This window comes from Eublepharis macularius, chromosome 12 (genome assembly GCF_028583425.1).
Source record: "Eublepharis macularius isolate TG4126 chromosome 12, MPM_Emac_v1.0, whole genome shotgun sequence".
NCBI lineage: Eukaryota > Metazoa > Chordata > Lepidosauria > Squamata > Eublepharidae > Eublepharis > Eublepharis macularius.
The window spans coordinates 15441351-15467579 of NC_072801.1; the positions used below are offsets into that span (position 1 = coordinate 15441351).

Genomic DNA, 26229 nt, shown 5'->3' on the forward strand with positions numbered 1-26229 from the left:
TCAGGACAACTTAACACCCACTCAGAGCAGTTTACAAAGTATGTTATTATTATCCCCACAACAATAATCACCCTGTGAGGTGGGTGGGGCTGAGAGAGCTCTGGAAGAGCTGTGACTGACCCAAGGTCACCCAGCTGGCTCCAAGTGGAGGAGTAGGGAATCAAACCCGGTTCTCCAGATTAGAGTCCCGCGCTCTTAACCACTACACCAAACTGGCTCGCTCGCTCACTCACTCACTCATTATCCCCACAACAATAATCACCCTGTGAGGTGGGTGGGACTGAGAGAGCTCTGAGAGAGCTGTGACTGACCCAAGGTCACCTAGCTGGCTTCAAGCGGAGGAGTGGGGAATCAAACCCGATTCTCCAGATTAGAGTCCTGCCACTCTTAACCACTACACCAAACTGGCGTTCATGGCCCATCCACACCCGCCTGCCAACTGGCTCCTTGTGTTTGAGGAAGGCCACAGTCTGAGAAATGTGGATCAGCGCTATAGCTTATCAGGGGTGTGTACTGGTGGTGATTCCCCGAACAGCACGGTGACGGAATGAAAGAGGCTCCTGATGCTTTGCACTGCTGTGCCTTGATTTTCCTATCACTTTCCCATTTCAGACTGGAGAGAATATGACGGGCGGGCCCCACGGCGAAGGGGGCAAGCGGAAGCTTTAGACCACCTTCTCACCCAAGTGAAGACTGTGCACCAGCACTGTGTGTGTCACGGTGAGCCCTAGTTGTAGCCGGTGAGGCGCAGTGGGTACCGGCCGCTGTAAGATGCAGTACGGTTCTGCTGAGGGAGAAAATAAAATCGGTGGGAAGGGGAGATGCTGCTAAGTATTTGCATGGTGCAAATTCCTCTTCCCAGGGATAGTGTTGGATTAAGGAGTGCTAGGAGCAACAAAATGAAAAGCGGCTCCGAAATTGATTTGTGTCTAGCTTCTGTAGAACAACCATCGGAACAGGGCTTTTTTTCTGGGAAAAGAGGTGGTGGAACTCAGTGGGTTGCCCTCAGAGAAAATGGTCACATGGCTGGTGGCCCCGCCCCCTGATCTCCAGACAGAGGGGGGTTTAGATTGCCCTCCGCACCACTCGACGGCGCGGAGGGCAATCTAAGCTCCCCTCTGTCTGGAGATCAGGGGGCGGGGCCACCAGCCATGTGACCATTTTCAAGAGGTTCCGGAACTCCGTTCCCCCGCATTCCCCCTGAAAAAAAGCCCTGCATGGGAACATTACTGCTCTGTAACTATCGGAGGCTGCATAGGGGTGGGGGACAGGACTGCTGATGGTCCAGGCGTAAGTGGAAAGCTGGCGCCTGATGGCAAGGAAAGAAGCTGCTGGCACCTTCAGAAAGTGCATCTTAATCTTGTGTCTAATCTTTAATTGTGTCTAATCTTTAATTGTGTCTAATATTTAACTACCTGCTGGTGAGTGCAGCTGTGCTAGGCAATAAGCAAATGCTGAAAAGAGGCTCAGTCTATCATGGGCTGGTTCTGAGTTCAAATTCCAGTACAGGGATAGCATCCTGGACAAAATGGATAATTTCTGGAGAGAGGATTCATGTATAATAAGGGTGCGAGTCCAGTGACTGCTTTTTACTTCTGTCTGCATCTATTTTGGAAAAAATGGTCAGGTTGCCATCTCTTTGGGGATTTTCCCCCGCCTTTTAAATTAGAATAATGATGGCATCCCTCACAGGGTTCTTAAGATTGAACGTAATTATAGAAATGTAAAGCACAATTAAAGTAATATATTTAATTGTGCTTTATAATTCTTATCTTTCTAAACACACACACACACTCATACACATCTATATGGTGCATTCAAACTCGTTGTTGCTTGTTTCCTTTCTGCTAGACATGGAACCTTCGTAAGCATTACCTTCAGAGGGGGAAGATCTAAGAAAGCAATCTTAGGCAGAGTTATACTCTTCTAACTCAATTGAATGAGCTTGACTTTGCTTAGGTTTGCACTGTTCGTTACAGAATGGATAGTGTAGAATGGGCAACCAGTTCCAGACACTGTAAAATAGAAAAGAGTCCAGTAGCACCTTGAAGACTAACCCACTTTACTGTAGCATCAGCTTTCGAGAATCACAGTTCTCTTTGTCGGATGCGTCTGACGAAAAGAACTGTATTGTCGAAGGCTTTCACGGCCGGAGAACGATGGTTGTTGTGGGTTTTCCGGGCTGTATTGCCGTGGTCTTGGCATTGTAGTTCCTGACGTTTCGCCAGCAGCTGTGGCTGGCATCTTCAGAGGTGTAGCACCAAAAGACAGGGATCTCTCAGTGTCACAGTGTGGAAAAGATGTTGGCAGGTCATTGTGACACTGTGACACTGAGAGATCCCTGTCTTTTGGTGCTACACCTCTGAAGATGCCAGCCACAGCTGCTGGCGAAACGTCAGGAACTACAATGCCAAGACCACGGCAATACAGCCCGGAAAACCCACAACAACAATCGAAAAGAACTGTGATTCTCAAAAGCTTACGCTACAGTAAAGTGGGTTAGTCTTAAAGGTGCTACTGGACTCTTTTCTGTTTTGCTACTGCAGACTAACACGGCTAACTCCTCTGGATCGAAGACATTGTAAAGAATCCCTGGAGGTAGCATGACTGAAATACAGAGCAAATAGGCCATAGGGAGAGAACGTGCAGGCTCCTGTGGAAAGAATGTACGGAGAAACTAGCGAGGGGAAAGAGACTCCGAAGTGCAGGAAACGGAAGCAAAAGAGAGGTCAAGAAGAAAGGGGGGGGGCCAGGAACTGCAAGGTGTATGTATAGAAGGCAGAGACACAGCGTGGGTCAAGGGGAACAGATTTCCTGTCTTGATTTTAAATAGCCCGTCAAGTCTCAGACTGCAGGTTTCTGGGATATATATAAAGCCTTTATAAAAGGAGGTATGGAAGATGAGTGGGTTCTTACTGAGCACCTCCCATCAGACCGTTGGAATACATTCACGGGTCCTGGTTGGGATACAGAGAGAGATGTGCCCTGTACATCCTTCAAGCTTCTCTGGGACCATCCGGGTTATGAAGGTCTGCATGTTTTGGGGAAGGGTGGCTTAATGAATGGGGATGGGGAGGCAGTAGCCTGAGTAGCAGCTTCTGAGAGCTGTCTTTGCTTCTCAGAGCCTTGCAAGAATCAGCCACAGAGCAGGAAACACTCGGTCTCCAAGAGCCTCAAGTACCTCTTCCATCCTGGGAGCAAATTCTTAAAAACACTGAAAAGGTAAGAGGCTTGCTGATTAAGCCAGCAACTAAAAAAGTTGATGCACACTCTTCCCCGCAGGGCATACACGGGCACCCTACTTATTTGCTGCCTGTCCTAGATAGCAGGGTGAGGGGTGAACCTTTCCTTTCCCACCTTTCCGTTTCAAAGTTTCTCAGACGCTCCTTTGGAAAATGAGCTCCTCTACGTTCCTTTGGACTTCCCAGAATCCGTCCCAAGCGGTGTCCTTTTTTTTTTCCTCCCCAGGGGTCTCTATCTGGCTTCCATATTCTACAAGGATGACAACATTTTGGTGACACACGAAGATCAGGTCCCTGTCGTGGAGATAGATGACACCTACTCCTGTCTGCTCATGCAGGACTTCCTCTGGTTCACCAAGGTGACTCCTTTAGTGCTACACGAGCTCTGAAGGTCCATCTTGTCCGTATTCTGGACAACTGGATGCCTCCAAGCAAACCCACAAGCAGGACAGGGCATAAGGGCAAAAACTCCCCTTCTTTTCTCTCCCCACCACCCACTAGAGCAGGTTTAGTCAAAAGCACACCGCTTCCGAATCTTGAATTGACTGTGGCCAGTCTGTCCTCCGTGAATGTGTCTGTCTGCTTTTAAAGCCATCTGTAGCTATTGACCATTGCTGTATCTCGTGAACTGGTTAATTCCATTAGTTAATTAGGCATTGTGTCAAGAAGTTACTTCCTTTCGTCTGTCCTGAATTTATTACCAACTGGGTGATTCAGAGTCCTAGTATTATGGGTGAGGAAAAGGAAGCTCTCTCTGTACCCACCTTCACCATACCAGGCATAATTTTATAATGTTTTATCACACGTCCCACCCCAAAGGCTTATTTTGCCTTCCTCAATAGGGAAAGCACTCCAACCCCTTGGTCCTTTTTAGGTGCCCTTTTCTACACTAGCTCTGAGAGACCCTTTTCAAGATGGAGCAGCTGGAACTGTATATAGTGCTTCTAACATAGCCACAAGAGTCTGATCTTCAAAGTGTTATGATCTTCAGAGTTCTGTTCGCTGTCCTTTTCCAGATAATCCCTCGCATCGAATGATTTCCGCCGCACACACAGAGCACTTTTTAGTATCTCCAGGTGGGAAGCAGCCTATCAATTTTATAAATATATCTGTCCTTAGGGCCTAGTGCATCATCCATTTTTGGAGCGTTCTCATTTACATCAAGTTAACTCACTACCTTATTGCCACAAAAACTGCAATGCAGAGGGGAGAGAGTGCCTCTGTAGGGACTCCTGGCAAACCCCTTTCAGCTATACCTGTCCTTGAATGGCCAACAAGGATAAGGACCACCAAAAAGGGGTGCAAATGCATTTTCTCTTTTTATTTCAAAAGATGCTGCAATTCAGGTTACTTGGCTGGGCTAGAGAGTCAGAGGAGTCCTAGCCTGACCTAATTGGCATCGTTGCTGTGCTTGGTGCAGGTATCTTGCATGTGGGATGAAATCCTCTGGCTGCGTCAGTGTGTTACCGTCTCCCAGTCATCCTGCTCCTGCATTCTGCAAACACGCTTGAAGATGCTACTGGCCATCTCACAGATGCAGGTAAGGAACAGGATCGAGGACCACACCTTGAGTCGCTTGCGTTGTGCCAGTAAGGAGCCTCTTCCGATTACTGGCTGCATAAATGGAAATGTTTTGTTGCAGTGGGATTGCCAACCTCTTCCAGGTACTTGCAGAGCTCTCTGAAGAGATGTAATCAGGGCTTTTTTTCCAGCGGGAATGCAGTGGAACGGAGTTCCGGCACCTCTTAAAAATGGTCACATGGTCCGTAGCCCCGCCCCCTGATCTCCAGACAGAGGGGAGTTGAGATCTAAACTCCTCTCTGTCTGGAGATCAGGGGGCGGGGCCACGGACCATGTGACCATTTTTGCTGAGGGCAATTTAAACTTTAACCCACCCCCTTGTTCCAGCTGACCCAAAATGACGTCACTGTGTGGTCTTGAGTTCCACCACTGAGTTCCACCACCACTTTTCCCAGAAAAAAAACCCTGGATGTAATGAACTCCAGTTATTGCTGTTCCCATGCAGAAGTCACTTGTGTGTCTGGTTAGGAGCGTTTCCAACAGCGCCCAGAATCTATGGACTGAGCCAGTGGAGGTCATTAAATGCTGAGCTGCAGCTTCGTGGATAGCTAGTTACTTGCCATCCACTGAGCAGTCCAGGCTGCTAAGTGGGACTGAAGATGTAAGCGGATGCCTTTGTCAAAAAGCAGCAGGATAGTTACAGTTGGAATGGTTGATAGCTGAAGTATGAGAGGATGAGATTTCCCAGATGTGGTCTTGGCTGTAGAGGCTCATTCTTTTGTTGCCTTTTACAAACAAAGTATAATATCTGATCACTCTGTTTTCTACTTTTTGGGGTGGGCGTGTGCGTGTTGTCAGAGCAGAATAGTTCTTTGTCTATTGTTTTTACATTAGATTGTATACACACACCCCAATACCTGGCATTTTCAGGACTGGCAAACTCTACTTTGATTAACATGTGCAATTAATTAAAACTTCCGTTGCAAATGTGTGAAGCATAAGAACTACTCAAGAAAGTCAGTAACCTTCTGCAATAGACTCCTTTTATGCTTGGAAAGTATCCAGGATTGAGCAAAGGAACTACAGATCCTGGAGGGCAGGGGGTGTATAGCGCTGTAAAAGGATTGCAGCGGCCCTGGTGGGCACTGGGAATTCTGGTGGCCCCTTGCAAATGGCTGTGCTTGTAGGATCTTCCCCCCGTCATGTGCAGCCCACCTCCACACTCAGTTAAACTGTGTGCAAGCCTCCACAAACTATCAAAACCAGGGCTTTTTTTCTGGGAAAAGAGGTGGTGGAACTCAGTGGGTTGTCCTCGGAGAAAATGGTCACATGGCCGGTGGCCCTGCCCCCTGATCTCCAGACAGAGGGGAGTTGAGATTGCCCTCCGCGCCTCTGGAGCGGCGCAGAGGGCAATCTAAACTCCCCTCTGTCTGGAGATCAGGGGGCGGGGCCACCGGCCATGTGACCATTTTCAAGAGGTTCCGGAACTCCGTTCCACTACGTTCCAGCTGAAAAAAAGCCCTGAGCAAAACATACATTTGTGTTAATGTGTGGCACAACGCTGCAAGAACAGCCGTTTGGGGTGGCTGCTGTGTGCCTGATGGCCACGTTAATTAGCCATCACATTGAGGAAAAAACTGTTGCCCTCGTTCAGGATCTCAAGCAAATCTCTGGAGGGGTGGCAGACAAATAGTTATTAGAATCATCAGTCATTTGGCAGCCTTGAAGGTGGCCTTAGAGCAAAGAAGAGCTCCTGTTTAGACACATTCTTGCCCAAAAACCTGTTAGCAGCCCCCCCTGGACCAGTTGGGCATGGTCTAAAGGATAGGTCATCTCAAAGCGGACTGCCGTTGCCCTAAACGTGTCTCTTTTTCTTCTTCCGGTATCTGCAAAGGGTCTGCTGGGAATCCAGGACCTGGGACAGGTCTTTTTCGAGCCCATCAAAGACAAGCAGGGCAACATTTTGGTTGTGACCTTGAAGGAGGTGAAGACCAACCAGACCTTTGAGAGTGTCCGCTGGGTTCCCCTTTCCAAGCTGCAGACAAGCCGCAAATCTGTCTCCTCTCCTGAAGAGCCTACCGCTCTGGACGCGCTGTTGATGACTGTGCAGGTAGCTGGTCCTTATTTTTCCACGAGGGATGAAACACCACACTGTGTGCTCATGTTCAGATGTTGTTGAGGAGGATCTGCGGTTGAGTTTGCTGCAAAAAGATCCCAGATTCAGTCTCTACTTAAAAGGGATCTCAGTCAGGGAAAGTCTTCAGAGATTAATAGTCTCACTGTGAGCCAAGCTACAAGTGACGCCTTACACAGGTTGGACACTTGTCAGCTTCCCTCAAGTTTTGATGGGAAATGTAGGCATCCAGGTTTTACAGCTTGGCTCTCCATTACAGCTGCAAGACCAGGATGCCTACATTTCCCATCAAAACTTGAGGGAAGCTGACAAGTGTCCAACCTGTGTCAGGTGTCACTTGTAGCTTGGCTCTCAGTCTAAGGCAGGCTCAAATCTTCATATTGCATAAGGCAGAGCTCTTGGTTTTCAAACAGCTTCTTAGAGCTAAGTCCTGGTGGTGAGACCTTGCTCTGGCGGGTCATATCTGCAGAGGTTCATCAGAGCAGGCAGTGCCGCGCCCCTTCATTGCTCCAATACGAGAGTGTGTACTCGTGGGGTTCCACAGCTGCCACAATTTCCCCCCACCAGGAGCTGTGTTTGCTCTCTTCCAGGCCTTCGCCCCTCTTTCTTTTCTACATTGTCATCATGTTCCCAGCCCGTGAGCAGATCTTAGCAAAGGATCCCTTCCCCAGGTGCCCGGCCCTTTCCTTCTCTTGCTCTGACCCTCTCTGGTTGTTTCTCCCTCCTTTCACTTCCTCTCCCTAGGCCGAGTGTCTCCGGCAACAAAAGCCACTCCAGCACCTGTACAAGGGGCTATTGAAACTGCTTATTCAAAGCCTTTGGCAGGATTAGCAAAAGGCCAAACTACTGAAGGGCCAGTTCAAGGCAGTCTCTGTTCCTGGAGATTGCAGCACCAGTCTGGATATCTGACAACAACAGCCTCCTTTGTCAGGCTTCCGGGGCCTCCCGCCCTGTGCCAGTCTGTCTCCTGGGGCTTTTGGCCTGGTTTTCAACCTGGAAGCTGGAGATGAAATCGCTGCATGGAACTTTTTAATTCAAGCCACAGAAATCGTTCATTATGACCAGCTGCTTGTTTTATCCCACCACAGCTTCATCTTGCTCGTCGTAGTTCCCCGTGACTTTAGCCCCTTTGCTGTTGTAGCGTGAATTTTGCAGGGTGGTTTTACAGCAAGAGAAAGAAGTGCTTTTTCTATGCACCTTTTCTCTCCTCAGGACAAGCTGGCTTACCACCAGAAAAGCAGCCAGGCTCTTCCCCCTGGCCTCTACTTGGGTTACCTGAAGCTCTGCAGCGCTGTTGACCAGATCCGAGTGCTGGTACCTGAACGGTTGCCTAACATCCTGTGCCATGTGAAGATACGGAACAACCCAAACATCTCCAGGTAGGGCGTTCAGACCAGGCACTCAGGATTAACTTCTTCAACCTAATTTCCCCACTGCTTGGTGTGAAGCTGTCAGGAGCTCAGGGTGACTACAGTCACTTTGGGGGCTGGCTAGGGCAAGAGAGCAAGGTCAAGAAAACGCAGGGGAGAGTCCATGGGCCATGTGAGGTTGCCTATGTTTGACAGAGACTGATTTGGCTATACAGGGCAGGACAGAAGTTGACAGCTTCAGATAGTGCAAAGAGGAGTAACTTCCAGGTTATTATTCTGACCCCGAGATGTGCGATTGCTCCCCAAGAGGCACAACACAAGGATGGGTCTTTGTCGAGCCTGTGTGAGGCTAGAGGGATTCCATGCTGCAGAACACTGGCCCAAAGAAGGGTTTTGTTCCTTTGCTCAAGAGAGGGGTATGCAGTTTATGCTTTGCGTTAATTCCATCCATGTTTCATGTCAAGAATGAATCATTTCACCATTGGAAGCCGTAGGTTGGGCTTTCCAAGACCCTTCCCCAAATGTTCAGCTTTCACTTAAAAAAGAAGACGATGGTGATGGAAGCAGGCAGCATGCTGCCTTTGCTCAATAAGAAGCAAACCTGTTCCTGCCTTCCAGTGTTCAGTCCAAGGAATGCCAGGGCACTAGGCTACCTGACTGGCACTAAAAGTAACCATTACCTGACTAATATGCAGTTAAATAACTGGAGACATACAAGGCATCTCATATTTAGGATTCTGAGTGATTTGCGTTGATATCCTCCTTATCCGATATACTCTTTAGGCCCTCTTATAACAAAATCCCTGGGGACAAATCTGTGCTGCGTGTGAATTGCCCTGCTGACGTCTAAGCACCAAACATTTATGCATGTGCATGGGAGCGCGTTTATCAAGAGGGCTAGAGTGCGCACCCTAGGAAAGCCAGCCGAGTGCACGCAGCAGGGCCCCGCGGGGTTTCCCGCTTTTGCTTTTCCGCGGCTTCATCCCTGTCACCTCCTCTTCCAGGGAAGAGTGGGAGCAGCTGCAGAACCTGGCTGGCCTGGAGGAGCCTATCCCTGCAGAGCAAGGTCTTGAGACCGCAGCCCAGAACTTCTTGCTCCAGGAGCTTCAAGGGGCGGTCAAAGAGCTGATGCAGCTGGTGAACATCTCCTTGCATGAGGTAGGTTCCAGGTGGGCAGCACTGTGGGTGTGGCGAGAGAGAGGCATCACAGAATCCGTAGCACAAGCAACAAGATGCATCTGTACGGGTGCCAGTCTAGATTTTGGGCAAATGCTGTTGATCAAGAGACAAATGAGAAAAGGTGGAGGGAGGTTTATGACAAGATCTCTCGGAAATGCTAATAAATCAGGTTGAGAGAGACCTTGAAATGTGCACATGGATACTTCCAGTCTGAAAATATAACCCAAAAATACCTTACTGGTATTTTGGGGGTATATTCCAGTCAGCCAAAACAGTATTTGGGATTCCAGAATACCTAATATTGATTCCCAAAATAGCCCTGAAATATTTAGGACTATCCAAGAATATCCAAGGCTGCCATTTTAAAGCTCCCAGAACGGCTTTTCTCTTGTTTTGAGGGGTTACCTGGCAACAGGAGAGAATGGGGAAGAACAGGGAGTTGTCCCCTGGTGTTGTGTTTGTGATGCAGGTTGCACACACCCCAGCCCTAAAGTTTGCCTCGTGGGGCAAGACATACGGATAAACTTAGAATGTGTTCCTCCCGCAGAGCAAAGAGCAGCTCAGGAGAGGAGCAGGGACGTGGATCATGAGAAAGGCAAAGGGAAAGTTAACTCCACATATCCCTTGCTGCACCCCCGGCCCAAATCCCCACCCTCACTCACCACAGATGATCCTGCGTTGGGTGGGGGAGCCACAGAAGATTCCATCACAACCTTCTACTCTCTCATCTAGCTGTGCTGTCACTTCTTTAAGTACAGACAATGCGGCTCTAGTAAGCCCTACTCTGGAATCCTTTCCATTTCTAGTGCACTCTGCTGTCTGCCACAACTCCACAGTGAAACCATGTTCGCAGAGCAGATGGAAGCAGTTCCTACACAGGGAGAGGTACAGACGGGCAAGATAAGGCACCTCAGAGCCAAGCGACAAGTGACGCCTTACACAGGTTGGACACTTGTCAGCTTCCCTCTTGATGGGAAATGTAGGCGTCCTGGTTTTGCAGCTTGGCTCTCCATTACAGCTGCAAGACCAAGCTGCCTACATTTCCCATCAAAACTTGAGGGAAGCTGACAATTGTCCAACCTGTGTTAGGCATCACTTGTCGCTTGGCTCACAGGGGTGATCCAAAGGGCTTTGTGGATATTTCCTAGTGAAGACCTGTCCCTAATTTCCTTGACGGTTTGACACAAGTGATGCCTGCCAAGATGTACGGAGGAGGGACTGGAAAAACAGTTAGCTCGTGCTAAATCCCCTAAACTGGATCTTTGCTTCTTAAATAGGGCAAGCAGCCGTTGCGTTCGATGTTACTTTCCTAGAAGCCTGTAATAGGGTTTCTAGGCAACTTACAAAGAGATCCAAAAAACGTCTCCAAAGCTGTCGGATCATCTAGAAGGAAGACATATCTAAAAGGTTACAGAAAGAGCGCCCACCCCCTTGTACACTTTTACACTTGCCACAAGTGAATATTTAGTGAAACTTGGTTTCCTGGAAGAGTTCAATGTTCGATCCATTTTCAGCAGTCATTGGACAGGCTAGGTCTTGACAACTTGTCCAAAGAAATGGATGGATGGATTACATTTATAATCCGCCCTCCCTGCAAACGGGCTTAGGGCCGATGACACCAATAGTAAATTTACAATCAAATTCACATTAAAAACCATATTTAGACAGTTCAATAACAACAGTTCCAAAACAGCTCTAGATGGTAGCTCATATTTCCAACCCCCAATCAGATATTCTATGGGGTGGGTGATGGAAGAGCCGCAGTAGTCCAACCAATGGAAAAAGAGCAATGACTGAAGTGCGTGGTGCTTTTTGGACCCTGTTGCATCACCTGGTCGTTTGCTTCCCATTGTGTAGTAAGTGCAAACTTTGCAACAAAGACTAATCAAGTGGTTGTCTGACTCCGCTCTCTGTGAACGGGCATAGTTAGGTGGGTCGCCGTGTTGATCTGCAGTAGAACAGCAGGATTTGAGTCCAGTTGCACCTGAGAGACCAACAAGATTTTCAGAGTGTACGCTCTCAGAAGTCAGAGCTCCCTTCTTCAGACACAAGCAGGAATAGAGATCCTTGAGCCTTTATATCTCAGCCAAAGGTATGTGGGTTGTTACCAGGGAGGATTCTTATCTCACTACAGATACTAATTTCTGCTCTAATCAAGCTGCATTGCACTTTTGTATCCCAATGCCCTCCCTTGTTAACACCCCAGCCATCTTTGCCTGGGATATAAAAGCTCAGGGATCTCCATTCTTGCTCGTGTTTGAAAAGGAGAACTCTGACTCTCAAAGGCTTACGCTCTGAAAATCTTACTGGTCTCTAAGGTGCCACTGGACTCCAATCCTATGTATGGGAAGAAAACTGCCTGTCCATGTTCACCTGGCTGTTGTGATGCATGGTTGCCTAGAAAACTACACCCCCACGACAATAAATTCAACATTTTATCATGTTTGACTCCTCTAGGCCAAAGATTTCCGTCTGTACAGTCAGGAAGTTCTGGACTTTGGAGGACAGGTCTCCTTTCTCTTGCTGCTGCCGCCTTCTGACGATGTGTGCACTGCTCCAGGGCAGAACAACCCTTATACTCCTCGGTCCGGCTTTTTCACTCTCCCTCTTCAGATTTTTGAGCTAGGTAAGGATGGCAAAGGTGGGGCCAGCGGAGACGTGCAGACTTCCTTTCTTCATCCCCTGCAAGGGACCCTCTCCTGCCATCCACAGAGTCTCTTGAAAGGGGCACAAACGGTGCTATGAAGGGGATGGCCTACCCTGCTAGAGTTGGCATGAGGCATCATGTATTTTACCCTCCCAAACTAGAAGGGATGACTTTGTCTCCTGGAGGAAAAAGGAAGAAGGAGAGCTCACGTTTCCTAAAAGCAAAATCAGGGGAAGATACGTAATAAGCATCCAGACCCAAACACTCTTGCTAAATTGGAGAGAGGGAGAGAGTTCTTTTGAAAATGACTGAGAGAATGGCAAGGATGGGGATATGCAGGGCTTGTTTTCTGGGAAAAGCGGTGGTGGAACTCAGTGGGTTGCCCTCGGAGAAAACGGTCACATGGCTGGTGGCCCCGCCCCCTGATCTCCAGACAGAGGGGAGTTGAGATTGCCCTCCACGCCGCTCAGCGGCGAGGAGGGCAATCTCAACTCCCCTCTGTCTGGAGATCAGGGGGCGGGGCCACCAGCCATGTGACCATTTTCAAGAGGTTCCGGAACTCCGTTCCCCCGCATTTGCCCTGAAAAAAAGCCCTGGGCATATGTAAGAAATATACCCAGAACAGCTTACATTTTTCTCCTTTTCTCCATTTTATCTTCACAACAACCAGGTGAGGTAGGTTAAGCTGAGTGTGTGTGACTGGCCAAAGGGCACTGTGGCCCTTTCCAGTGGAAGGGGAATGTTAAAGGCCCCTTTCATGGCGTCACAAACTCCCTGCCAGATAGAGAAGTCGATGCCTTTAATTGGTACACACCAAGCACAGCACAGCTGCGCAAAGTTTTCTCCTCTCAGGCTAAACCCTAGCCCTCTTGGGCTCCCTTCTTTAGTGCTGTACTCCTGCCTTCTTTGTCCACTGCTCCCATCTCTTCCTGATCTTTCCCTGCTCTGGCCCTCTTGCCCTTTCCTACTGTTCCACCCCCAGTTGTCTCCTGCTGCTTGGCCTTGATAGCCTGGTCCTGCTTTGGTGCACAGCCCTGTCTGGGGCCTTCCAGGGTCCTTGCAGCCACACCCCTCCCAGAATTGGTTTGAGCACAGGCTGCTCCCCTGTCCTCAGCCAAGTCCTGCTTCTTGTGTGCTACCACTGGAGGCAGCTGCCTTTCAGCCATTCCTGGGCCGTTTCCAGATGGCTTACCTTCTGCCGCTCCATGCCGCAACGTCGTGGCTCGTCCTGGGGCGAACGTGAAATATCGCGCGAGTTTTGTGCGACGTTGCGCAAAACTCGCGTGAGAAAATGCGATATTTCGCGTTTTCCCCGGGACGAGCCACGACGTTGCAGAATGGAGCGGCAGAAGGTAAGCCATCTGGAAACGGCCCTGCTATCCGTGGCAGCTGAAAATTTCCCCTAGCCTCTCTAGTGTCTTCTGAGAGCCAAGCTACAAGTGACGAATGACACTTGAACGGCAAGTGAACAGACTCGTGTGTATTCCTCCCTGTTCACTTGCCCTCCACTTGATTGCCACGTGGGATGCTACATGATCAAGTGGAGCGCAAGTGGAGGGCAAGCAAACAGGGAGGAATACACGTGAGTCTGTTCACTTGCCGTTCAAGTGTCATTCGTCACTTGTAGCTTGGCTCTGAGCTGTCAGCCCCCACAGAAGGCTGGTCCTTTGGTGCTGCCTCCACAGAACTTCCACAGTCACTCAGCAAGCTTCCATGGCAGAATGGGTATTCAAACCAGAGTGTTCCAGATCCTAGGCCGTTTCCACAGTACTTACCAGCCATGGAACATCGCACCGAGCTCCTGAAACGGCAGCGTCTTCCTGGCATGATTTCGCTCGAGAACAGTCGTTCTCGTGCGAAATTGCGCCAGGAAGACGCTGTTGTTCCGGCCGGCAGCTCAGCTCAATGTTCCGTGGCCGGTAAGCAGTGTGAAAATGGCCCTAGTCTGACTCTGTAACCACTATGCCATAAGGCTCTGAACAATGCAATCATAGTACATTAATGACAGCCTTCTGTTACCCTTAATTTCCACCTTTTCCGCTTGGTTTTCACCTGCACACCTCCCTCCTCAAGTGGTCCATGGCTTTGACGAAACATTACCCAAACGAATCAGCTAGGTCTTGAGGCGCCATCGAGGCCCTTCAGGCAAAGCTGCTGTCTCTTTGCTATGCAAAACCAATATCGCACCTCCCCTTGCTTTTCCCTATGCGAGTAGCATTAAAAATGGGCCGAATCCACACGGCTTACCTGAAGCCGGGACGTTGTGAAACATGCCGGGAAAAACGCGGAAGATCTGTGTTTTTTCCGGCATGTTTCGCAACGTTCCGGCTTCAGGTAAGTCATGAGGAATCGACCATGGCAAGGTTTGCAAAACACACTATTAAGATTAGCTCTGCTTTCGGTTGCATGTCATTTTAAGGAGCATCTGTCATGATTTTGCAGTTAAAATATGTGATTGATTTGACTAAATTTAATTTAATGTATTAGATTTATGTTCCGCCCTCCCCACACCAGCAGGCTCAGGGCAGATTACAATTTACATACATTTAAACAATTACACAGTTTAAAATTATAAATATATAAACATCCTAACATTTAAAATACATATACACGTAAATCAACAGGATAGATGCAACGGAGGGTAATAGACACAGCTGTTAATACTGAGCTGAAGACTGGTGACGTGGTGTTGGTACCATTCTGCAAACACATTCTGTGAACAGTTTGGTGTAGTGGTTAAGAGCGCAGGACTCTAATCTGGAGAGCCGGGTTTGATTCCCCACTCCTCTGCTTGAAGCCAGCTGGGTGACCTTGGGCTAGTCACAGCTCTCTGGAGCTCTCTCAGCCCCACCTACCTCACAGGGTGTTTTGTTGTGGGGATAATAATGGCATACTTTGTAGGCCGCTCTGAGCGGGCATTAAGTTGTCTTGAAGGGCGGTATATAAATCAAATATTATCTTGCTGGTGGATACCGCCTGGAACGTAGAACATGCTTGCCATGAGATCACAGTGTGTAATGCGGGCTGCCAGACGCTTTAGGGAGCTTCTTTCCTTTCAGTATGTCACTTCTGTTCTGCTGGCAATGAAACTTTGTTTCTGCAATGCCACTTAATCCTCCTCCCCTCTCTTTGTTTTTCCAGTTCATTTTTTCACTTACGACCACGAGTTCATTAGTCAGTATTGTCAAGTGTCTGCGCTCTTGGAGTTAGAGTCGCTTCTCTCCCAACAGAGCCTCAGGGAAGCTTTCTCCGATTCAGAGCTAACCTCCGCCAAGCAGAGGCATCAACAGGTTCAGGACTATATGCAGGTATGTTGCCATGGAAGGACAGAAAGCGATGCCCAGGCAGGGGACGTGGCTGAGTGTTAGAGCATCTGCCCGGTATGCAGAATCGGGTAATAGGGTGATATGGAAGGCCTCCCCCGAGAGCCGCTGCCCGCTGGAGTAGACAAGAGTGATCTTGATAGGCCTCTGGTCTGACTCATTCTAAGGAAGCTTGTTGTGTTCATATCACCATGTGAGATACGCAGGGTGGTGTGCTAGAGTACAGCATGGCTTGCTAAGATAAATAAATAAAGTATGCTAATTCTGTGTCTTTGTGTCGGACAGCAAATGGAGGAGATCTGGCGGGAAATGCGTTGGATGATGGACGCCCTGCAGCATGCCCGGTACAAGCAGCTATCTTGCGGCATTCCACTGGTGTGGTTCCTCGAGGACTCCAGCATGGCGCTGAAGGAGAAAACTCAGTCAACCTCTTCTCACTTGGACTTCCTTCCCTCGCCTACCCCGTCTCCTGAAATGAGTCGCAAGCTCAACTCAGGTGAGAGATGCTATCAGCTGAGGCCTTTATACCCACTCTCTGCTCTGAGACAGGCCCAGGGCTTTTTTTCTGGGAAAAGAGGTGGTGGAACTCAGTGGGTTGCCCTCAGAGAAAATGGTCACATGGCTGGTGGCCCCGCCCCCTGATCTCCAGACAGAGGGGAGTTTAGATTGCCCTCCACGCCGCTCGGCGGTGTGGAGGGCAATCTAAACTCCCCTCTGTCTGGAGATCAGGGGGCGGGGCCACCAGCCATGTGACCATTTTCAAGAGGTTCCGGAACTCCGTTCCTCCACCTTCCAGCTGAAAGGCCTACCTTGTCCCTCAAACCAGCACAGCCTAGCTTTCTAGGCTTCATTTTCTTTCATTCAGAACAGATACGCTACTCCTTCGAGAGTGGAAATGCAATTGTGCCGTGCTTTTTACACCATGATTCCTTTGTGTACCCTATTTTATGCACCCCCAACTCTCACTCCACTTTTCTTCCAAGTCACTTTTCATGCTCTGTTCCTGACCCCCGCCCCCTGATCTCTTCACTGGCCTCAGGAATGGCCTGTAAGGATTTACATACTAGGGGACTTTTTCACATTTGACACGGCAGAAAACCTGGGTTCGCAACTATGGGCCATACTAGGCAAGAGATGGGAGAACTAGAATCAAATTTTCTTTCTCCGTATATTTTTATAGCAGCCACAGAGGATGTGTGTGTAAATTGGGTTAGAACCATAGTGCTGAGGAAGGGGGAAGAGATTCCCTATTGGAGCAAAATGCAGCCAGGTGGGGAAGTAGGCATTAGGAAAGGGGCGGGGGGAGATTAAGTTTCCCTCCTCTAGCATTGTGGTCCCAATCCAGTTCAGAACCCTTTCCACCCTCCACAGCAACTGACGTTAATAGAAATGTTAAAGAGAAGATGGCTGTGATCCTGGCCCTGAACTGTATGGCGTTACAGTCAGCCCTGAATCTCTGGGGCGGTGCCCCAATTACAGACTGAATTAAAGAGCTGAATCCAGTAGCACCTTAAAGAACAACAAGATTTCCAGGATAGAAGCTTTCAAGAGTCAAGCTCCCTTCGTCAAAGACCCTGGAAATCGTGTCGGACTTTGAGGTGTCACCGGACTCAAATCCTGCTCTTCTGAGGCAGACCATGACAACCTTCATGAGGCTGAATCCAGACCTCCTCTGTGTCCTTCCTGAGGGCTGTTTGAGCTGGAGCGCCCCCCCCCCCCCAGTCCATTCTCTTGCTGCAGGAGTTCCCGAACATGCAGTGTTTCCCCTGAGGCCAGCGAGGTTTCTTTTGGATTCTGACATTGTGCCAGGTACAAGGGAAGTATCGAAACCATTCGTGAGGCAGTCTTCACTCGGCCAGGAAGTCCATGTAGCCTGTGCCTGTAGTAGACTGTCAGGCAACTGAGCCTTTGAGGTATGGCCAGAGACTCTGATTGACCAACACAAGTACCTGGGGAAAGAGAGGCAGGCGGGAGACCACCGTCTCAAGGGAGAGCCCACCTGGAGTCATAACGTGGGTGGATCTGGAGAGAGGCCATTTCCACACGTCTTACCTGCCATCGCGCGAAAGACCCGGAAGACAGCGTCTTCTTGCGCAAAATCGCACCAGGAAGACGCTGTTATCTGGGAGTTTTGTGCATTTCGCGCAAAACTCCAGATAACAGTGTCTTCCTGTCACGATTTCGCACGAGAAGATGCTGTCTTCCGGGTCTTTCGCGTAATGTTTTGCAGGCAGGTAGGACGTGTGGAAACGGCCAGAGTCAACAAAGCAGTACAGAGCCGGAGACCAGACTGCTCTGCTCCTCAGCCAAGGTGAATATACAAAGTAGGAAACAGTGGAGAGATTCAGGTAGCCGTGGGAAGCCCTCGAATAAGCAGTAGCATCTTCTAAAACAGTTGCTAAGGGGACCTATTGTAAGAGGAATGGAGCCGGGACCCCCCTGCCCGCCACTCCCTGTAATTGAAACCCTCTCTCTGGAGAACATGCTAAAATAACACTGGTGTTTCCATCTCTGTCAATTACATTTTTAGACGTATGTTTTACAAAAAAGTCTTTTGCCTTGAATTGGTCCTGAATCTCTGGTGCCCTGGGGCTGTGAGTCCTGGTTGGTGGGCTGCAAAAGACTGGAAAGTCCAGCTCGAGCTCTGTCATGCGCATTGAAATCGAGGGAGAGGAGGAGTGTAGAACTAAATATAGACATTCTCCCATCCCTGCTGTGGATGGACTTTTGTGGGCCATAGTTTATCTCATAAAAAGTAGAATCGGGCAACAAACAGCCAGTGCTCCAAATCCTGCTACTGGGCCACAGTCTGTCTGAGGGCCTTAAGCTGGGTGAGCCTAGCAAACAGTCCCTCTAGAAAGACTGGGGAAAGGGGGGGTGTGGGGAGAGAAGGCTCAATTGGACAACGTCCCACAGGGCCCTTTTAGATGGGGGGCATGCCCTACGCACAGCAATGCTTCAGTGAAATTCTTTTTTACTGACCACAGAACAAAAAAGTTCCTACATGGCTGGTTCAGACATTGCTATAATAATAAGGCAATAATTTTGAAAGCCTTCCAGTCAAGCCACTTCTTTACTTGAATATATCAACATTGAGTTCTCCTCCTGCCATGAAGGGACTATCCCATATTTTCTCAACCATTGTACATAAAGTTGTAGGTGCCGTCACGATGTTCATTATCTAGATTAAGTTGTCTTTGCCATTACCAACATTTTAATAAGAAAACTCATATCATTAACCTTAATGAGGCCTCCCAGATATCCTGACAGCACAACTGGAGAATCTGTTGGGATTTGATACGTTGTAATCTTTATAATCATCTCAGATACCTCTTGGCAGATGGTTGTGAGGAATATCACAGAGGCTATAAATCTCCCTTGTACGCTTTCTTCTCCAGAAAGGATATTTGCAGAGACTGGCACAGCAGCCTTACGTGGGATAAAAACATACTCAAGGCAGGTTTGGTTGAAAATGGGCATTGGAGAGAAATGGGCACAGTGGGTTATGCCAGGAGTGAGAAAATAGCCTATGGAAAGATTTAGTTCCCATTGGCGCATGGAGTTTCTGATTATTGGGTATCCGTCACTTTGAGTTCCAGTTTCTTTAAGATGGGCCAGTGAGCCAATCCGAGTTCCGGGACAAAGGAGGCTTGCTTGGTTGTCACCATTCCTGGCCTGTTCCAAGTCTTTCCTCCAGCCATGATCAGCCCTGGGCAACCAAGCCACTTTTTTTCTCGTCTTCTTCCTGCAGATTCACATGGGATATCAGATGAGGAAGGCTCATCAGAGGTGTTTTTGGCCACAGACAGCGACTATGACTCCAGCAGGGCTCAGAGCCCCCGGGAGCTGGACCTTGTTTACTCGACTTCCGGGCCGGAGTGCTGCAGCAGAAGGAACCCCCGCCCTCTGAGGGACAGTGCTCCCGATGTCCTGCAGAGCCACGAGCTAAAGACAGCCCCAGTTCTGCCAGAGGAGCGCCGGCCTCCCCCCGAGCTCTACGACAGCGACTTTGTGCTCCCCAGCCGGCAAATAGAGCTACTGCGCATCACCGAGAAGCGGCAAGCGTACTGTGTCCGCACCAGCAGCCTGGATTTTCCTAAACCCCTTTGCCACGGAGCCCGGAAGTCCTGCCCTGGTTCTGTTGACAGCTCCCCGACAGAAAGCAGGACTGCAGGCCGATGCAGCCCTGTCAGGGTTGGGACTGGCTTGGCCTTCAGCCCCAAGCACGGCTGGCTTGCCGAGAGCTCGCATCCTGTCTTTCGGACACGATCCGTCGAGTGGACTCGGACCTTCCAAGAGGTGCCTGAGCCGGGGTACATAGCAAACCAGGGCAAGTCAGCAGGCTCCACAGCATTGCGTGTGTGTCCTCAGTATGAAACGGGACTCTCCGAAGAGACAAACGTTAAGGTATCGCTGAAATCCTGGTCCAGCCTATTCTACCCAGGGTAGAAGGCAAGGCTACAGGAGAAGATGGCTGCCTTTTGCTGGATCCGAGTATATGTGTGGGGGGGGGGTGTTGGGCTCCCAACCATGCGCTTCTGCACTGGCTCCAGGCCTCAGCCCTGGCTCTTCACCTTCTCTGTTTCTGGGGGGAGATGGTGACAGGTCTAGCAGCAGGCAGATCCATGGTAGGGCCTGCTGGCTCAGGGGGCAGTGCCCGTTCTAGTGAGAGCTCTCTTTGGGGAGGCATGGAGGAATCCACCGCCTCTGCCAGGGCAGGGCTCAGGAGCAGGCCCTCCTCCAGTGAGGACTCGGTCCTCCCTGCTAACCCAGGGCAGCCCACGACATTCTGGCCATTGTCATCATGGGTTCAGTTGCCCTTGAGTTGTCTCCCAGTAGTGTCTGAACATGCTTTTTTAGGATGCTGCAGATTTGGAGACAAGCCTTCCTCCATGTTTATTGTGTCAGCATTAAGTAGATTGCCAGGATGTATAAAAAGAACCAATTTCAATCTGACTAAACTTGGGGGGGCAGAGATCCATGCTGTTGATCAAAACACGGCATTACAATGTACCCTCGGGATGCAGGAATATGGGCGCCCCAAGAATGAGTTTGACTCAGGGGTGGGGGGAATCCACATTCTGTGGCTGATCTTACTGATTCAGATCACTGCAGCAGGGAACCTTTTGTTCATAGCTAGCAAAAAAATATCAGTCACTAGAAGGGCTTTTTTCTGGGAAAAGAGGTGGTGGAACTCAGTGGTGGAACCCAAGACTGCACAATGACGTCACTTTGGGTCAGCTGGAACAAGGGGGGAGTTTTTTAAAGTTTAAATTGCCCTCCGCGGAAATCGTCACATGGCCGGTGGCCCCGCCCCCTGATCTCCAGGCAGAGGGGAGTTTAGATTGCCCTCCGCGCCACCGAGCGGTGTGGAGAGCAATCTAAACTCCCCTCAGTCTGGCGATCAGGGGGCGGGGCCACTGGCCATGCGACCATTTTTAAGAGGTGCCGGAACTCCGTTCCACCGCGTTCCCGCTGAAAAAAAGCTCTGGTCACTAGAGCAAGGAGGGCTGGGATGTGATGTTGCCTCGGCCTCACAAATCAATCTCCTTTCCTCTCTCCATTCTCCTTGCAGGACGCAGAGGCATTCTCTCTGTTACGTCCTTTTGTAGTCCAGAACAGGAGAATGAAGAGATACATTCCCTTAACAGAGAAAACGATGATGAATATAAAGAATTGTGACATGCCAAGGTCAGTGCAGTTTCAGAGTAACAACTGCGGTTTAGGAACTAGAAGCGGGCCATAGGATCCTCTTTCAGAACCAGGATTATGAATTGGAATTTTGGAGCTCCTTTAATCAAGGTTAGCAAATATCTTGCGTAGCCCCAACTAGAATAGAAGGGGATTTGGCAGGGCAAGGGGAGCTGACCCTGAGAGCAGAAATGTGACGGACAGGGAATCATCAGCTACTCTCAACTATCGTTGCTTGTTGTCTCTGCCAGTTTTCAGTCTGATTTCTCAGAGGGTGCTTTCGGGGTAATTAGACAAAAATCAATAAGCAACAAGGAAGCCAAGTGACTTAGGGGATTTTCATCTGAAGTCCAAAAGAGTGGCGGTCCTGTCTCACATATAATCACTTTATTTTGCTCAGTCTATAGTAAAGATTTAATATTTCTGCTAATCATGAAAGCAAAACAACAAACCTACAGACAGGGCCGGCGCACCCACTGAGGCCAGGTAAGCGGTTGCCTCAGGGCACGGAGGAGGCGCTGGGGGCAGGAGCGCATGCCACAGAGCTGCAGCCTCCCAGCCCTCCCGCCCTGCGCTGCCGCTGCCATCAGCATACACCCCTGGCCGGCGCAGCAGCCACAGGCAGGCGTCTGGAGCGGTGCAGGGCCGCCCGCTGCAGCAATTGGGTCGGCTCGCGCGTGCACCCGTGATGACGTCACACGTGACATCATCACGCAGGCTGGTGTGCGCGCACGTGTGCACGCGCGCCCAGCCCGCCGGCAGCCACGAGCACCCAAAACCCTGGCGCCGCTTCTGCCTACAGACGAAGATACGAGTTTTTGTATACTTGGATGATTCCCCAGGTTTGCAGAAAAAATAATGGCTTTGTAATCGAGACACAGGGAAGGGGGAAGAACCCCAAACGGTCTGATTTTGGGATTTCCAAATTGTTGCTCATGTTTGACCATTCATGCCGGTCCCCATCTTCTCCTTCTGACAGTAGAGATGCAGTGGCTCCGTGTCAAATTCCAGAGCATCCCAGTGGTGCCATGAACAATGAGGAGGGGCATATCTATTAACATCAACAAGAAGGGGGTGCTCCAAACCCCGACAAAAGACAGAATGGGGGCTGGCTGAGTGTGCCAGGCTGCTTTGTTAGGCTGCCGAGGTACCTTGACTTCCTGAGAGGAAAACGAACAAACCAGCCCTCCTCCTTGCTCCACTTGTTGATGCTCAGAGCGATGCTTTCATTTAAAGTTTCAGGGTTATGGTGGGAAGGAAGGAAAACATCTCTGTAATGTTTCACAAGATGGGATGCAAGTGACGGAGCAAACACGTTATTCTCAGAATTTTGAGCATGCCTGAGGATCCATTGAAGGGAGAACGGAGGGGGGCATGGGCCTGCTCAGATTCCTCAGAGCGTCCTGCAAAGGGAAGATTTGAGGGAGGGTTAATTCATATCAGTTTTATCTATCTTCTTCTCAAGTTTAGTAACGGACCTCCAGATTGGCCATTGGCACACAGGCTAAGTTTCACCAGTAAGACAGCAAAGTATGAAATCTCAGCCCTTGAGTGGGAATCAGTGTATTTTTAAATACAGAAAATATCTCCCTCATTGCTTTTTCTCTTGCTTTGGGGGCAGGGGTGGTGGTGGAAAGAAGAGGTCTTCTTATTTTTATGTCCTGCCATCTTTCAAGGATGCTTGCGTGTTATCACAGTCCAACCCCTCCTCCTTTTCCACTGGTATGTCCCCAAATGAATGATTTGGGCTCTTGTGCCACATCAGCAGAGCAGACCCCATAAAGACCCCATCATTGCTGGCTCTGCCAAGACTTCTCCCAGTTTTGCCCCGAAGTCCCATGAAACGGAATACCGTATGTGCTAAACTTAATCCAGTTAGCTCTCTAGGCTCCATTAGGCTTGAGTGGGGTCCTCTTAGATTCACTTCTTGACAAAAGTTGAGATATCCCAGGATGTTCCTTTGCACTGAGTAAAGTTAGAAAAGACATTTCTCAGGTTGGTATATGTATATGTCTCGGTAGGAGGAGACATTCCCCCCGTCCCCAATTTTGTGTGTCCTCTTCTTCTTCATCTTACATATATTTGTCCTTGCACAGCTGCGCATCACCAACAAGATGTCGGCAGAAGAGGTGGTGAAGCTTGTGGTGGAAGAGATGAACGAGGTCTCACGCAGTGTCCTGGGAGATGCCGATGCTTTCTGCTACAGCGAAGAGCAACTGGGACACTTCGGACTGGTGTTCGTGTCAGACGAAGTTGAGCAGTGGCTCCCCAATGACTTTCTTCCTTTTTCGCTCCAAAAAGCTTGGCCCGATGGGAGGTTCTACGTTCGGATCAGAGAGACTTCTCCTCTCTTGTTTCAGTACGGACCTGCAACAACTGTATGAGAGGAGGGGAGCGGGGAGGGGGGGGCAAGTAAGAAACATCTAACTTCCAGTGAGCAGGCAGCTCATCACCAATGCTTCCTTCTTGAAAAGACCGTTTTGTGCCAGATACCACAGGCCAAAATGAGGAGCATTCTGGGCAATGTGTTGCTTTTGTGTGTGAGTGTGTGGGTTTATTTTAACCAAAGAGACAAGAAGACTTGGATGTTACGACTACATGAAGTAAGGGTGATGGAGTTTAGGGGCCTTCTGGATAGTGGAATGAATCTTTTTACAGACTTTTTAGACAGGAGAAGAGCTGGTGGGGACAAAGAAGCAATATATAATTCTGTTTTTCTTTCTGAAAAAATGAAGGAGGGAGGAAATGCAGTGTTGAAGGAAAAGCTACCAAGATTCTGGCCAGGTTGGGCCCAGAAGTTTGGGGCAGCACGGGGGTGGGGATGGGGGGGTTGAGCTCATAAAAAGTTTATGTCCTGTTATCTGTTCTTGTTTCGCTTTCACTAGAGAAATGGGAAATTGCACATAATTCTTTGAACATTCCATTTTTTTCCTTGAATCAAAGAGATACAGACCACAAAAATGGCAAGAGTTGTTCAAATTGTATGAGAATCGAAAGTCCTTTCATTCCTTGGAATATGGGAGCCATGCTGTACACATGGGCAAAACATCCTCCTGGTAGGAAAATCAGACCAATCTATCATGTCAGCAGGAGGAAGAGATACTTACTTTCCTAAGCCAGTCTTGTCTTTGTAGCAAGAAGGAAGGTATGAGGGCAGAGCTCCCAAGAGATCTGCAGTCAAGGTTTCCGTAACATTTTTCTCCTCCTGCTTTTCTTTTCCAAACATTCGTTTTCTTCTTCCTCCTATCTTACCCAGCGATCAAAAAAGGGGACACAGAAAAAATGTTGGGGAGCAGCCCTAGCGCTGAGTCAATCTCCATGGAAATGACCTGCTTCCCTTGCCTACTTTCTCCTGTGAAAATCGAGCTGTGTATGGAAGCAACAAGCATTTTTCCTTCTCCTAATGGGCATTGAAAATTAGCAACAAAGCAATAGTCTTATCAGCATGGTGTACCTCTTCTTGTCATTAATCCATCCCCTTTCCTCCTCAAGGCTAGAAAGGCAGGAGGCAAGGTTTGGTCATAATCAAGGAGCTACTTTCTCCCTTTCGTCAGATCCTGCTGGCTAAGATCTGCGGGTGGCTTCACCCTAGGCAGTTGGGAGAGACCATTGTTGCTGGCTGTCCTGGTTTGAGAACCTTTGAGGAAGAGATTCTAAGGATTGTAAGAGTCAGTCTGGGAGAATATAGAGGCAAGCTATCCCCAGTCTCTTAGAGGAGTCCGGCTAAGCCTGAATTCTTGGGTTTAGTAAAATAATTACTGGCCAAGGAAATCATAGGTTCATAAATCCAATATAATCAAGCTGAACTTTCATTCTCTAAGCCCAAACATGGGGGGAAATGCTCCTCTTCTAGGGATTCATGTTCCAGGTCCCTGTCACACCAAGAAAGGCAATCTGCCATCCAATTTGGCCGCCTCTCCTCCCATGGAGGAATAAAGAAATCTTTCTCTGTTTGACACCCCGATCCTATTACCCCATTACAATACATAGGGTGTCTGTAGTAGTGCTTTGCTCTCAGGTGGGCCAAAGTCTGCATCAGAATCATGTATACTCAGAGAAACCAGAGAAGGATGTGCTTTTGAGTCCAAAGCCCCCAAGGATTGTTTCATTTGAATCTTCAAGGCTGAGAAGCCCAGACATAAATCAGACTTCTTGGTCATACAGTAATCATAGCCAAAGGCGCATTGACACAGTAGAACTAAAAGTTTAGACTGGCGCTGAAGGCTTTCTCACTCGAAGTACAGAACAATCAAGTTTTCGGATGAACTGAAAACAGCTCCCCAAATAAACAGGTAAGGACACCCTCTATCAGTGTTGCCAATAGCCTCAGCCAGAGGTCATTTCATAGAAAAAGAACTGGAGGAGCTCATTAGCATAACTCATTAGCATATGCCACGCCTCTTGCCATCACCAGAAGTGTGTCGTTAGTGTAACTGATTTACATATGCCACACCCCCTGACCACCTATTCTGGCTGTTTTGGACCCAATCCTGGGCATTCAGGGCCAAAATTGGGCCCAAAATGGCGAAAAGGGGCTGAAAAGGGGCCCAAAATGGTCAGGATCAGGCCGCTGATGAGCGGGAGAGTGATCCACCACCCGTCAGAGGCCCAATCCAGGCTGAAACGGGCCCAAAATGGCCAAAGGTCAGGTGGGCGGGGCCACCTGCCATGTGACCTCTTTGGGGAACTGCTGGAACTGTGTTCCTGTGCGTTCCCCCTCGAAATGAGCCCTGGCCTCAGCAAAGAGCAGCCTTGGTTCCATCAGGACAGGGCATATAACAAGGATCTCCAATGTGAGAATGGCCTGGCTGAACAGTTGAATGGAAGCTGCACGCTCAGGAAGTCCAATGGGTAGCAAGAAGGATCATGGTACATGGTGGACCTCTTGGCAACTATGAAAAATAGCTAGACAGGTTCCTGTCTGGTGCCTCCGAATGTATGTGGTGTAGTCACTCGATCCAAAGTTTTTCCTTATGTAGTTCCTCCCATCTCACTCTCCCTCTGTTCCTTCAGCACGTTTGGGATCATCACATGGAAGTAATCCCATCTGGCCCCCCTGTGACTTCAGACAGCTCAGTCTTTGGAGCTGTCAGTTTTGTCAGCCAACTGGGTTTGGACCAGC

The 26229-nt window shown here is 49.2% G+C and overlaps 1 protein-coding gene across 1 annotated transcript in view; it reads left to right on the forward strand.

Moving 5' to 3' along the window:
- The window catches only part of LOC129339059 (ankyrin repeat and fibronectin type-III domain-containing protein 1-like), an 80734-nt gene extending 56877 nt beyond the window's left edge, over positions 1-23857 (forward strand). Inside the window, exons 8-19 of the mRNA XM_054993664.1 lie at positions 613-720; positions 3123-3222; positions 3469-3601; positions 4663-4782; positions 6658-6873; positions 8110-8276; positions 9272-9425; positions 11904-12072; positions 15235-15401; positions 15702-15912; positions 19168-19823; positions 23204-23857. Of these exons, the coding sequence (XP_054849639.1) occupies positions 613-720; positions 3123-3222; positions 3469-3601; positions 4663-4782; positions 6658-6873; positions 8110-8276; positions 9272-9425; positions 11904-12072; positions 15235-15401; positions 15702-15912; positions 19168-19823; positions 23204-23491 (2489 nt within the window). The 3' untranslated portion in view covers positions 23492-23857. The remainder of the gene's footprint in view (positions 1-612; positions 721-3122; positions 3223-3468; positions 3602-4662; positions 4783-6657; positions 6874-8109; positions 8277-9271; positions 9426-11903; positions 12073-15234; positions 15402-15701; positions 15913-19167; positions 19824-23203) is intronic.
- The last annotated feature ends 2372 nt before the right edge of the window (positions 23858-26229 follow it).